The sequence below is a fragment of the Chelonoidis abingdonii genome, chromosome 4 (assembly GCF_003597395.2).
Source record: "Chelonoidis abingdonii isolate Lonesome George chromosome 4, CheloAbing_2.0, whole genome shotgun sequence".
In the NCBI taxonomy this organism is placed as follows: Eukaryota; Metazoa; Chordata; order Testudines; family Testudinidae; genus Chelonoidis; species Chelonoidis abingdonii.
The window spans coordinates 11703136-11716995 of NC_133772.1; the positions used below are offsets into that span (position 1 = coordinate 11703136).

General features: G+C 43.3%; 2 protein-coding genes across 9 annotated transcripts in view; both read right to left on the reverse strand.

Annotated features, from left to right (window-relative positions):
- The window catches only part of TRAF3IP3 (TRAF3 interacting protein 3), a 58586-nt gene that overhangs the window by 24106 nt on the left and 20620 nt on the right, over positions 1–13860 (reverse strand). For 2 of the 7 annotated variants that reach the window (XM_075064827.1, XM_032794148.2), the window contains exon 1: positions 8651–8944. The gene's annotated coding sequence lies outside the window, so the exon portion shown is untranslated. Of the gene's footprint in view, positions 1–5410; positions 5509–8350; positions 8610–8650; positions 9002–13860 lie in introns of those variants that run through there. The other 5 variants (XM_032794143.2, XM_032794150.2, XM_075064829.1 and 2 more) reach the window with 5 other exon arrangements.
- Positions 10666–13860, reverse strand: part of LOC116832983 (11-beta-hydroxysteroid dehydrogenase 1-like) — an 8827-nt gene continuing 5632 nt past the window's right edge. For both annotated transcript variants that reach the window (XM_032794151.2, XM_032794152.1), the window contains exons 5-6: positions 12951–13094; positions 10666–12059 (exon numbers count right to left, since the gene is read on the reverse strand). In XM_032794151.2, coding sequence (XP_032650042.1) covers positions 11839–12059; positions 12951–13094 — 365 coding nt within the window. In that variant the 3' untranslated portion in view covers positions 10666–11838. The remainder of the gene's footprint in view (positions 12060–12950; positions 13095–13860) is intronic.

The window sequence follows — 13860 nt, forward strand, 5'->3', positions numbered from 1 at the left end:
AGAGAGAATGATAATCCCTTCCCTCCACTTCCTCCTACAGAATTCTTTGCTCACTTGCAAGCTTCCTTCTTACTCGTTTTACTAGACTGCGGCCACATGGAAGGTGTTTGGGTCTTCTCCTCTTCCCCAGTGAGGGAGAAAACAGAGCATAACATGACACACACTGACAAAATCCCTAAAATGTTACATTTTCCCTTCTACACCTCCTTATTAGCCTTCACTTTTTCCTTAAGGACACATAGCTGGTGGAGTGCAGGAGGTGGAGGGCATCGCCTGGGTCCTAGTGCCCACACAGTGTGTGATGGAGGGGTCTGCCCTGCTCGGTTCTGGGCGTTGTGGGGAGGAGTATCACACTGCAGCCCTGGGATGGAATATCCATTTTATTTTGACCAGCTAACAGGATCCAAGCCGAGAGCTTGGTTCTCATTTCACTCACCCTGGTTTTACCTCCATTGATTCCAGTGGAGTTACTGTGGGTTGATATAGGTGCAAATGAGTGAAAAAAAATTCCCGTCTCCAGAATTTCAAAAGTGCTCAGAGCCAGCAGCTCCCATTCAGAGCAATGGAGAATATTCTCTATCCCTACTGAGGATAATAGGAGCTCTTGAGTGCGAAGCTCTTTTGAATAACTGGACATTTAGTAGAATATATCTGCACTGCAGCTGGGAACGATACTCCCCGCCCAGTGAGACAGACTCCTGCTAGCAAACTAGCGTGCTAGAAACAGCAGTGTGGACATTGCAACTCAGATGGCAGATGGACTCTCAAGCGCATCTGACCCCCTGGGTCTGAGAATGGGTGGATAGCCTGAGTAGTTTTTTGGTAACTGGAGCTGCAGCTTCCACACTGCTATTTCTAGAACACTAGCTCAAGCCCTGCTACCCCCCACCCCCCAAAAAGGCAGTTGTGGAAAGCATTTCAAAGCTTTTATGCATGACTACTAACAGAGGAAGGGGAGAAAGGAATATATAGATTAGCCAAGAAACACACAAGACTTGGCAGCTGCGAAGTGTGTCAAAGAGGAATACAGAAGAGAACTGGTGGAAGATAGTGAAATCATTAGGAGATGGCCAAGGCTTTATGAGAACTGCTCAGTGAAGAGAATGCGAAGAAATAGTTGTGGGAAGTATGCACAAGCAGCAGCTTCATAAGACCTATGACCAGTGTGGAGCCTCAGCACTGAAGATGATGAAACATGGGAATGCAGTGGGACTGGACAGTGTACCAAATGAGGCATTTAAAGCAGTGGTTGTCCAGCTTTATCATTGGTGATCTTTCACATAGCAAGCCTCTAAGTGCGACCCCCCTTATAAATTAAAAACACTTTTTTTTGTAAATTTAACACCATTATAAATGCTGGAGGCAAAGTAGGGTTTGGGATGGAGGCTGACAACTCGTGACCCCCCATGTAATAACCTCACGACCCCCTGAGGGGTCCCAACCTCTAGTTTGAGAACCCCTGATTTAAAGCATTCACCCATGAGGTCGTGGTGATGATGATGACAGACTTCTTCAACCTTCTGTACTGGGAAATGCCCAACAAGTGGAGGAAGAGCACATTGGTCCCTGTCTTCAAGTGTAAAGGAGATGTGCAGGAATATAGTAATTACCAACCCATCTGTGATGCTCTTCTCAGGGAGTCCAGAACCATAGGCTCACTGTGTTACTGCTCTGCCTCAGCAAGAGAGAGTTTTCCTGGAGCTTAAACAGTGTGACAGCCTCCTGTAACACCACTCTGGCTACATCTACGCTACAGGATAATTCCGAATTACATTAAACCGGTTTTATAAAATAGATATTATAAATTTGATTTCACGCGGCCACACTAGGCCCAGTAATTCGGTGGTGTGCGTCCATGGTCCGAGGCTAGTGTCGATTTCTGGAGCGTTGCATTGTGGGTAGCTATTCCATAGCTATCCCATAGTTCCCGCAGTCTCCCCCGCCCCTTGGAATTCTGGGTTGAATCATTGTCGTGGGTGGTTCTGGGTAAATGTCGTCAGTCATTCCTTCCTCCGGGAAAACAACAGCAGACAATCCTTTCGCGCCCTTTTTCCCTGGATTGCCCTGGCAGACGCCATAGCACGGCAACCATGGAGCCCGTTCAGCTTTTTTTTTTTACAGTCACCATATGTGTACTGGATGCCGCGGACAGAGGCGATACTCCAGCGCTACACAGCAGCATTCATTTGCTTTTGCATGATAGCAGAGATGGTTACCAGTCGTTCTGTACCGTCTACTGCTGGAGTAAACTGGCAATGAGATGACGGTTATCTCTCCCCCTTCTGTACTGTCTACTGCTATCATGAGTGCCCCTGGCTGAGATCGGCCGGGGCGCAAAAGCAAAACTGGGAATGACTCCCCGAGTCAATCCCTCCTTTATGGTTTCTAAAAATAGAGTCAGTCCTGCCTAGAATATGGGGCAAGTGTACTAGAGGACCAGTGTATCAGAGAGCACAGCTGCTCCGTGTCAGTATTCACAGGGGGTGCCCCTGCAACAACCCCACCCGTTGCTTCCCTCCTCCCCAACCTTCCTGGGCTACCGTGGCAGTGTCCCGCCCATTTGTGTCATGAAGTAATAAAGAATGCAGGAATAAGAAACACTGAGTTTTTAGTGACATAAAATGAGGGGGAGGCAGCCTCCCGGTGCTATGACAGTCCAGGCAGGACATTAATCGGTGTGGGGAGAGGAGCCAGCATGCCACTGCTATGATAGTCCAGGCAGTACAGAATCTTTTCTTTACACATGAAAGGGAGGGGCTGATTGAAGCTCAGCCCCCAGTTTGCTATGATGAAGACGGTTACCAGCCGTTCTGTAACATCTACTGGGAGTGACCAGGAGTCATTCTGTTCTATTTTTAGCCAGGCACCCGCCCGGGCCTGGCCTCATCTCAGGCCAACATGTTAGATATTGAACATTATCAAGCATTGGCGCTCGGGTTCATAAGGACCGATTACCAGTCCTACTGCACCGTCTGCCACCGGGAGGGGAGAGGAGCGATACTGCTCTTCACTGCTGCAGCATCGCGTCTACCAGCAGCATTCAGTAGACATAGGGTGACATTGAAAGAAGTCAAGAAATGATTTCTTTCCCTTTTCTTTCACGTGTGCGGGGGGGGGGGAGTAAACTGAGGAGCTATTCCCTGAACCACGCCGGACAATGTGTTTGAACCTACAGGCACTGGGAGCTCAGCCAAGAATGCAAATACTTTTCGGAGATGCTGTGGACTGTGGGATAGCTGGAGTCTCACTACCCCTCCCCCCTCCCTCCATGAGCGTCCATTTGAGTCTCTGGCTTCCCGTTACGCTTGTCACGCAGCACTGTGTAGCCTGGAGATTTTTTTTTCAAACGCTTTGGCATTTCGTCTTCTGTAACGGAGCTCTGATAGAACAGATTTGTCTCCCATACAGCGATCAGATCCAGTATCTCCGTACGGTCCATGCTGGAGCTCTTTTTTGGATTTGGGACTGCATCGCCACCCGTGCTGATCAGAGCTCCATGCTGGGCAAACAGGAAATATAATTCAAAAGTTCGCGGGGCTTTTCCTGTTTACCTGCCCACTGCATCCGAGTTCAGATTGCTGTCCACAGCGGTCAGTGGTGCACTGTGGGATACCTCCCGGAGGCCAATAATGTCGATTTCCATCCACACTAACAGTATTCCAAAGTAATACTATCGATTTTAGCGTTACTCCTCTCGTTTTGTAGGAGTACAGAAATTGATTTAAAAAGCCCTTTAAATCGATTTAAAGAGCACTGTAGCGTGGACGGGTACAGCGTTAAATCAATTTAACGCTGTTAAAATCGATTTAACGGCGTAGTGTGGACCAGGCCTCTGTCCACCTCACCAGCAAATATCTCCAGACTCTGCCATTCTAAACTTTGCCTTGCAGATAACATTTAGTGAACCCTGATTCCTGAGTCTCCTAGAGGCATCTTTCTGCAGCCTGCAGTCCCTCTCACTTGGACACTCATCGAAATGAACAAAGTCTCCTGTCTCCAAAGAGACAGAATACACCTCAGCCTGTTGGCTCAGTTGAGGATATATGCCTCACTTTAATATAACAGGATGGGGATGGTTTATAATATAACTAATAATACGTTAATATAGATTTAAGTGATCGTGAGCAAAAGAAAAGAGATAGGTCTGGTTACAAACAAAACCAAACCTACTTTCTAGTGACTGAAACTTAACTTTAGCAAGCTACAATCTTTGCCTGAGCAGCTTTCTTATTCACATCAAGCTATGAGCATCCCCAGCCACTCAGGCAGAAGGATCCACCATTCACAGCATCAAAGGGTGCTGATCCCTTTGTCTCCTTAGTCCAAAAAGCCTTTGAAATGTGTTCTTTGAAAATAAATCCAGACAAAGTTCCTCTCCCCTGCTGCTTATTCTTTGGGGTGCAGGTGCCAAGCCCCTTCTTCATCCTCGGGTCAATTTGCTTTTTTGGATTCACTTGATCACTTTGTTTACCTTCGATACGAATGTCTTTCTACTGGCCTGTGCTTGTAATCAAGCCATGATGTTTTTCTCTTTCACTGTTTGCTTGATCCATGCAGACAGGTAAATCTACATTCCTTTGTCTAGGGCAGGCTAGTTTATCAACTGTCTCCACAACATATTTTAAGAACATATTTCCAGCATAAATACATAACTCTGTATACACAACCCGTATGTACATCACACACGTTTTTTAAGGATACTCTATGAGACATAGTTTGGCTAAATATTCTTTGAGTGCACTCTTTGCTAATTGGCATAAAGGGGCTCTCAGGGTCACACCATTAAGTTAGTGAGTAACACTGTGAAATGGCTAGAAAGAATTAGAGAAAAGATTTTAGCAGGAGCTGGAGTATCAAATATATGACAACACAGCTGGGTTTATGTTTGGAAGGTCAACAATGGAGGCAGTATTAGCAATCTGAATATTGCAGGAGAAGTATGGGAATAAATTCCTGGAGCTGCACTTGATGTTTGTAGATTTAGAGAAGGTTTATGGCAGGGTTCCTAGAAAATTGCTTTGGTGATGCCTTTGGTTGTGCAATCTGCCAGAGACACATATTCGGACTGTGATGGATATGTATGAAGATAGCACGACAGTAGTGAGAAGCATTCACTGAGAGTGTAGCTCTACATCAAGAATCAACCTTAAACCCAGTCCCGTTTGTGATTGCAATGGACGCCTCAATGCAGGACATTAGGGGAGAGGCTCCATGGAGCATACTTTTTGTGCCGTGAAGATGAATACAAACTGGGAAAGGACCTAGAACTATGGAGGACTGCATTAGAAGAAAATGGCTTAAGAAGCAGCTGACAAAAGACGGAATACATGCAATGCTTTGTTGGGAGGGACAACATGAAGTCAGTAAAACTAGATGTAAAGAGTTAAAGGCTGTGCAATAACTTACATACCTCAGTGTACTGTGGAGCCATGATGGGGATGTGGATGCAGATGTTAGGAATCACCTGACGAGTGCTTGGTGTAAATAGAGAGAGTTGACGGGAATTCTCTGCGATAAGGATATGCCAGGTAAACTAAAGAGCCAAGCGTATAAGATCATGATTAAGTCAGCCATGATATGTGAGTCAGAATGCTGACCAGTGAAACAGAGAGAACTACTACTTCACACTGCCAACAGGAGAATGCTCAAGCAGGTGCTGGGTAAGACAAGAGCTGACAAGCTATGCAATGAAATGGTACAAGCCAGGATTCAGGTAGCCTCCATCACAGAAAAGCTGAGAGAGATGACTGGGTCATGTGAAATGACAAGACGTAGGATGTGTTGGGCAGAGAGTTCAAAAGCTAGTAGACACAGGACAAAGATCCCCTAAAAAAGGTGGTTTGAGATGCTGAAGGAAGATATGAAGAAGGTTGCTGTTAGCTTGGAAGACACACTTGACAAGAACACTTGGAAAATAAGAACCAGAGCTACAGACCCTGATTGATGGGAGAAGGCAAAGAGGAGCTCAAGCCCTGGGCTGAGAGACATGCTTCCAGCTACAATGTTAACACACCCATAGGGCATGATTTTCAGTGGGTGTGAAGCATTGACCTAACTCTTCCTACTGAAGTCAGTGGGAGTTTTACCATTCACTTTAACAGGAGCAGAGTTAGGCCAACGCGGAATGCTTTTGCAAAATCCCAGCCTTAGTGACTGAGGAATATCAAATGATTCAATCATTAGGGTGCAGTTCTGATAAGTACCCAAGGTTTTACCTTAGGGTCACATTCTGCTCTGCGTTGTATAGAAGTCAACTGGGAGTAACATCACTAAGTGGAGGCACTCCTGATTTACACCAGTGTAATTGTGAGCAGTCAGCCCTTTGACAATCATTTGAACAAAAAATAAAATAATTTTTTGATGGTGTCTGGTGATTGGTTGGAAATTGAGATTGGAAATAGGGAGAGGCTGCTCTCTTCCAGCTTTAGGTTTCCTATTCATATCAGATCACAGAGCTTTGGAGGACACATGCCAGCATCTATTCACTTGGCAAGAACATAAACTGGCAGCCATCATATGCATAAAGTCTCTGAGTTTGGGCTCTTGCTGCTGGACCAGTAGGCTAAGAGTGTGGTAGTAACATCCATTCCTAGCAAACATTTTTCAGATTTTCATTACAATATATTATATTGTTTTCATAGCAACCATTTGTTCCAGTCCTTAATGTCTTCGTAAGCTAGATAGCTTCATACACTCTTGCACTCAGAGCTGAAAGACAGACTAATTGAGATGTAGATAGATAAGATCAAATTCCTATCTAAATCCTTTCAGAGTTCTGGGAACTCTCTATCCAGGTACTTATAATGCTCCCATCACTCTTGAGTCTGAGAGTCTGACTGCCTGAAAGAAAAAAATGTATCAACTAAAGTGAAGAAAAAATAAGGAAAATTAGTCTCTGAAAAAAACAGGTTAAACTTTGTTCACTCTCAAATAAAAATAAGCGATTTCACTAGCATTTCTTTGTCCCAAACAACTGGAAAATCACTGACAGGGGGATTACGGGGGGAGGGATAGTTCAGTGGTTTGAGCATTGGCCTGCTAAACCCAGGGTTGTGAGTTCAACCCTTGAGGGGGCCATTAGGGGGATTGGTCCTGCTTTGAGCAGGGGGTTGGATGATCTCTTGATGTCCCTTCCAAACTTAATAATCTATGATTCTATGACTTTGATGGAAACACTGAGGGCAATTAGTGGCATCAATTAAAAAGTCTGTAAGGTTTTGGGGAAGGAGGAGGAAAGATGGGGGGATTTGATAATAATCTGCCCCACAGAATAGTATAGCTACCTATAAAAAACCACTATAGATAACACATTTTTTATAATGGCACAGCCAGAGCATGTCACTGAAATGTTTTCCTTTAACTGGAAGAACTCCTTTCCAATATTAGAACAGCCTTTTAATAACAATCCGAAGGGCTTGTGCTTTTATGTAAGAGAAATATATGCAAACTAGCCATCAACGCATCACCTTAAATGCTCCCCCAGCCAACTAGGAAAATGAAGACTTCCAAGATAATATTGAAATGAATCACTTTCTAAATGGCCCTGTACTTTTGGTTTTTTGGGGGTTTTTTTTGCATTATTTGTTTGGAGATGCTGCTGACTCTCTAACCTCTCACTGTCCCTGAAATGTCCTTTTTTTCACTTAATTTTTCCACTCATCCCCCTCTGTGTCTCATTAAAATCTGCTATTCATTTGTTTCTATTGTTGCAGACTTTCAACTGGAGAAATAACAGAACTGGGCAACTCACGTAAAACACTTAGAATGTTGTTTCCACACAGCTTTTATGTTCTTGACTTAATAGTTTCATTGTGGCCCTCGTTCTGGGCTTTCTCTCTCATGCCCAATCTTCCTCAGCACAGCAGGCTGAGGGTAGATCTGGTGAACAGCTTCGCTGACATTGAAGTACATAATGATTGGGCCTGTGCCAACACCCTAGAGCTGAAAACCCTCAGAAACTGGATCTGGATGTGAACTCACTCCTTCCCTCCTTTCCCCCCTCCCCAAAAAAAGACAATTGGCCTCCAAACTTTTCAGGCCCTGGAGAAGATATTTTTCTCTGTTTATATTTTCATATTTTAAAAATGGCCCAGTCCAGTGCTGAATATGAGTGCTGCTGCCTATTCATCCGAGTGTATGACATGTACTCAAAGGCTGCATTTGTTTGACTTTTTCTCATTACAAGCTGCTCGGCTAGCTTCTCACCTGCTCTGACTACATTCTTTACAGAGCCTGCTTATTGTGCATCCCAGGAAGTGGGACTTGTTTATACGCTTGATTTAAACACAAAATACCTTCAAACTTTTAAAGCAAGAAAGAAACGTAAAGAAACGTGTGATCTATTACTCACCCCCAAGCTGAGCAAACTTCTGAGCCCTTGCTGGCGACTTACGGGTTTTATTTTCTTCCGTGGCCACCCAAAATTACTTTTCCTAATTAATAAGCATGCCCTTTATCTCTCTTTTGCATGCTGTAACACTCAAACTTCAAGGGAAAAAAAATCCCTTGCTGGCTCATGTTACAACCTCCCAGTGTCAATCATGCAGGCTGAAACTCGGGGTTAAAAAACAAGACACAAATTGCCTCCCTTTACAGGGTCAGCGTTTATTTCTGTACATCCATAGCTAGCCACAGATCTAAAGGTTCTTACCTCTACGCAGCAAGGACAGCCCTGAGGTGGATTCGCCAGATGTTCAGAGGTCCTGCTCAGCTCCCCGACCTCAGTTAAGCCCCATGCCAGAAAGGAGAAGGGTGAGCCCTGGGTTACTGGGTGCTAGCACATTGCAACTGACATCTTGTTTGAATGACTTCTCTTTGCTGCTCTCTTTTTTTTTTTTTTTTTTTTGAAACAGGAAATGTACTAAGCCGCAACACTTAGCCCAGGTTCCTGTCTCTGCTTAGAGTTTGTGACATGGTAGGAGAGGCTGGAGCATTGATGCCCTGCACAATACAGTTGTTTGGTTATCTTGTGGTGGGACAGGCTGCATACCACTATCACCAGAGTCCAGAAGTGTCCTTTGCTGTTTCTCCATTTATCAGCCGCTGCACCCTGAGGCGGTGCTTCATCCTGAGAAGCTGTGCAGGATGAGCTGTGACTGGCTCTGCCATGCCACCTTTGGCATGAGGAATCGTGGTGTTGGGAAGGAAAGTAGTATTACTTGTAAACAGTCTTCTGTAGTGCAAAATTCCTATTTCTGCCATCTGAGGTTAGGCCAGCAGCAGAGTTGACAAAGGTCAGAGTGACGCTGGTGTGAACGCTCCCCACCAAACAGATGTGTCCAGGTAAACATGGAAGGAAATGAAACTCTAAGGCAGCCATCTTCTTTATGATAGCTCCAGCCTTATTTTCTAAAGACTCATCCAGAAGTGATGCTTGAGCCAAGTCCATGGCTAAAGAGTGCTAGAATAAAAAGCAAGAGTCTCCCTTAGTATTGCTTCCAGAGTTTACACATCCCAAAATAAATCCTTATTTGGGCTGAACGGCAGACCCCCTTTCCCTTCACCATAAATCTCTTGCTTTCTCTGTGTTTTCCCCCCTATTTCAACCATTCTTGTTAAGTTTCTTATTTGACGTTTCTGAAATTCCTGTGGGATTATTTGGCCCAGAGGGCGCCAATTATTATTGTCAGAGGGGAATATCTGCTGCCACCTATCATTCCGGTAGAGCTCAGCCTAGTAGACATTGGGCCTGGAACTTCAATACACTATTCCAGATGTGTTCTCAGGGACTAGTGTCTCCCTGCTCACCTGATTCGCTGTGTATGTAGCCCAGAGTCACCCTGGCCACCGATCTACCATGTGACTGCAATAGTAGGCCACCTAAAATTTGCTGCCCAATATTACCTCAACATCCTTCAGCCATTATTGCTTTCTGAGGCACCTCCATTCCATGGGATATCTTCTAGCTGACACCTTTCACCTGAAGGGAATAAGGAGCCTACAGTCCCTGTTTTGCTTCAGTACCAGGATGTGAGAGGATCCGTGTATTGGCGTCTGCTGTCAGCAGGTGGCAATGCGGACTGTATTGATACAGACTCACTGTGATGGGCGTGGGGGTAGGTAATTCCACCCAGAATAGGAGAGGGGAAGGTGTGGACAGAAGTGGGGAAACAGTACCTGGAACAGAAAGGTCCTGGAGGGAAATCCTAGGAACAGCCTAGCTTGGGTGAGAAAGTTTAGGCTGAGCTTAGGTGTTATTGCTATTTCCACTGCCAGTAAAAGAACTACCTCAGAAGAGAGAGGCCTTTGGACACGAAACCAGTGAATGCACACACTCCATGCTAGAGCATGGGAAAATTTCACCACATTCATAGCACGTTTTTGTAATTTTCCCTTTGCATTGTTAACTAAAGCAGAATGCTTTCAGCAAGGACCTGATCCAAAGCTCATTGAAATCAATGGATGGGCTCCTATTGACTTCAGTGAACTTAGTTTTGGCCCCAAGAGAATAAACACAAATCCATTTCAGATTTGTGTGTTTCATTGAAACTCCCCTGATTTCCTCATGCCTCCCTGGAACCTGCTGGATTGTGTCTCACGGCTTTATTTTTTATTTATATTTTTAGATCAAACTTTTGTGAGATTTTATAAAATTGCAAACAACCAAAGTAATAGACTAACTATTAGTAAACGAATAGAATAAAATACACATTTCACAGTCTCATTTATTCTCATCTTCTTTTACTCCATTATGCTTTATACATTATTAATTTTGATGATTTATGAGACTCCAGATGAGTTTCTATCCTACTGCACTTAATTTTTAACAAGCATAAATTCACTGTGCTTTGCCCAGCAGCGAGAATAGTTTTATAGCTCGTATTACACTTTCCTGATGTATATTTCAATTAGAACTTCAAAATGAGGTTGCAGCCTCTTTAGGCTATACATTCTTGGTGCTGCTATAGATTTTCCACCTCTAATTTCACAGAGTTTAGGACATTTCCCCTGCCCCTGAAATGCAGCTGTTTTCAACCACAGAGGCACCTGCACTTCAGAGCTGAACGATGTGATCCCTAAACTTTAAAGGTTCTGTCCCGAGTACTGCTGAATTTGGTGGGAATTTGAAGTCTGGCTTGATGGGTGTTCATGGAATGCACAATTGGCCTCTATACACATACAATCTTGCTAATGTGAATTACAGACTGTAAGCTTGTTGGGACAGGAAGTCTTTTTTTTTATCATGTGTGTGTCCAGTGCAAAAATAGGCCCCAACCCCTGCTTGGGCTTCCAGGCATTATTGCAATACAGATAAATATTACTAACAACAACAATTAGTGTTTAGCATGAAGGAATGCTGGGGGACCTGATGCTGACTCAGTTAGGGCACAGTGAGAGGAGAATGAGATCCTCTTAGGTTTTTCAAGGACAATTAAAAAAGCAGATTTCTTACTAAGCAACTTTGTGCGGTAGAGCAAATGGGAGGTATGCTGCTGAAACCAGTGTGGGCTGTTTGCAGCATTGGGAGGTCTGAGAGTTGCTGTCCTGGTTGAAAGTGAGTGATGCCCACACCCCATCCCCGCAAACATGAACCCAGACATTGCTAATGCTGTTCTGCAAATGGCGGAGAATTTGCTGCTTTGCAGAGGCCTCATGTTGCCCCCTCTTCTCATCTCCAGAGAGAAAATATAAAAAAAAAGGTGGGATTTTCAGAAGCACGTGAGTGACTTCGATGTACAAATCTCATTGAAAGCCAATCGGATTTGTTGCTACTAAGTCCCTTAGATGCTTTTGCAAATAGCACCCAAAATATTTAGACTGAAAATAAAATGTCCCCATTTAGCTGAAGTTCGTGCCATTAGGTTTGTTTTCTAGTTAGGCCCTGCTGCATGTGACAAGCTAACTTCTTTTGACATTTTCCACATTTAAACTATTTCTTGTGAGTGAGTCCAAAAATTCGGGAGCCCAGTCTCGTATTAAGAGGGGGATTCTCACAGCGGTGTATGGATAGTAGAGTTCCCGTTTCCGCAGTGCTCCGCTCTTGATAATCTCCAGTGCACACACTTCCTTCGGAGCACCTGGTTTCTGCATCACATGGGAAACAGTTTTCTCAGCAGTTTCTGGGGAGAAAGAGAAATACAAGAAAGGGAACTGTCATCACAAACCTGTGCAGAGCAATGAAATCTAAAGTTCAACATTTAAGGAGGTATTTTGGCATTCTGAAAATGAATTACTAAATAGAGTGGGTTAAAACAAATGTTAAGATTTCAACAAAACTTCAACTTTTTTTTTTTTTTTAAAAAAAGGAAATTGGTGAGATGTATAACTTCTCCTTTGCTTTTTGAGTAATTATACAACTGGAAAATTGTATTGTTGTTATCCAAGCCTTTTGACCTGAATAACTTAGTAATAAAATTAGCAAAAGTAAATAAACAACATTTTCAGAAATACTCAAGTCCCATTTTCAAAGGTGACTCAGGGTCCTAAATGCCTAAGTCCCTTTTGAAAATAGGAGTTAAGTTACCAAGTCATTAAGATGTGTTTGAAAATTTTACATCTTATCTTTTACTTGTGTTTAGCACTTACTGGTGCTGTAAAAATATAATAATAATTTCCTTAGCAAGTCTGAGACACTCATATTTGGGCTGAATTTCTTGTGACTATAAAGTCATCATTGATGCAATTTTGAGATGTACTAAAGAGGTTTGCATGAAAGTTAAGGTGATAAACCGAATTAATTAAAAACAGTTCCTTCATTTTTGTAGCTGAAGCAATGAATTTTTAGGAGATTTGGGTTCAGTATTGTAAAAACTTCTAAAGAGAACAGTGACACTCTTTTTTAGAAGTACAGTGTTTCATTAAAAACATTCATACTACCAAAAAAAAAAAAAAAAAAGCTAACATGTGGACACTATTCTCCAATCTCTGGATGTTAATAATATTTTTATGCCTGGGTACTGTATGTACAAGCCCTTCTAATTAGCAAGGCCAAATAAGTGTGCTGATCCTACCAGTAGCAATGTGGCCCAAGATGCAGAGCGTGATGGAAACACTGATATTCTCGATTATTAATTCCTGTCTCAAGGAACTGAAAAATCCATCCAGGGCAAACTTAGTTGCAGAGTAGGGAGCAACAAATGGAATTCCAATTTTACCTAGAGAGAGATGCAACAACAATGTTTACGAGGCTAAACACTTTCAGTGCACAGAAGAAAAAACATGTCATTCTGACTTTCTTATCCTTCAGCAGCTGTCATATTTTGACTCACAGGAACTGACTATCTCAATAGGCTGAAGGATATAAGTAAATCCACTAACACTGAGATGAGGGGGAAGGGGATAAAACATTCCTAACAGTTTTCCTGTAATATGTGATATGTACAAAATATATGATGAGATGGGATGATATAAAGGTATTAGCCACATGAGGTCTGAATGACCTCCATAACTCACTCATGAGAAATGTGACCCTTGCATAGAACGCACATCCACATATATATCAGTTAGTGTATACAACGCACAACTTAGCAAACAAACAATATGTATTGTGATGGCAGATATTACCACGTGGCGCTGTTATGCACTTTTACAAGATCTTTTGCTTAGTGTGCAAGTGAGTGTTTACTGTTGGGAAGACACGTGGTGGTAATGTTAGTCTTTGGTTGTGCAGGTTGTGTGTAGAGGCAGCTTCAGAAAAGGGAGAGTTTGCTCCATGCCCTGGACTCATACTTAGAGTCAATTATTGCATCATCAAAGATTTACAGCCTATCCTTAAAGATGATCCCTCACTCTCACAGATCTTGGGAGACAGGCTAGTCCTCGCTTATAGACAGCCTCCCAATGTGAAGCAAATACTCACCAGCAACCGCACACCATACAACATAAACACTAACCCAGGAACCTATCCTTGCAACAAAGCCC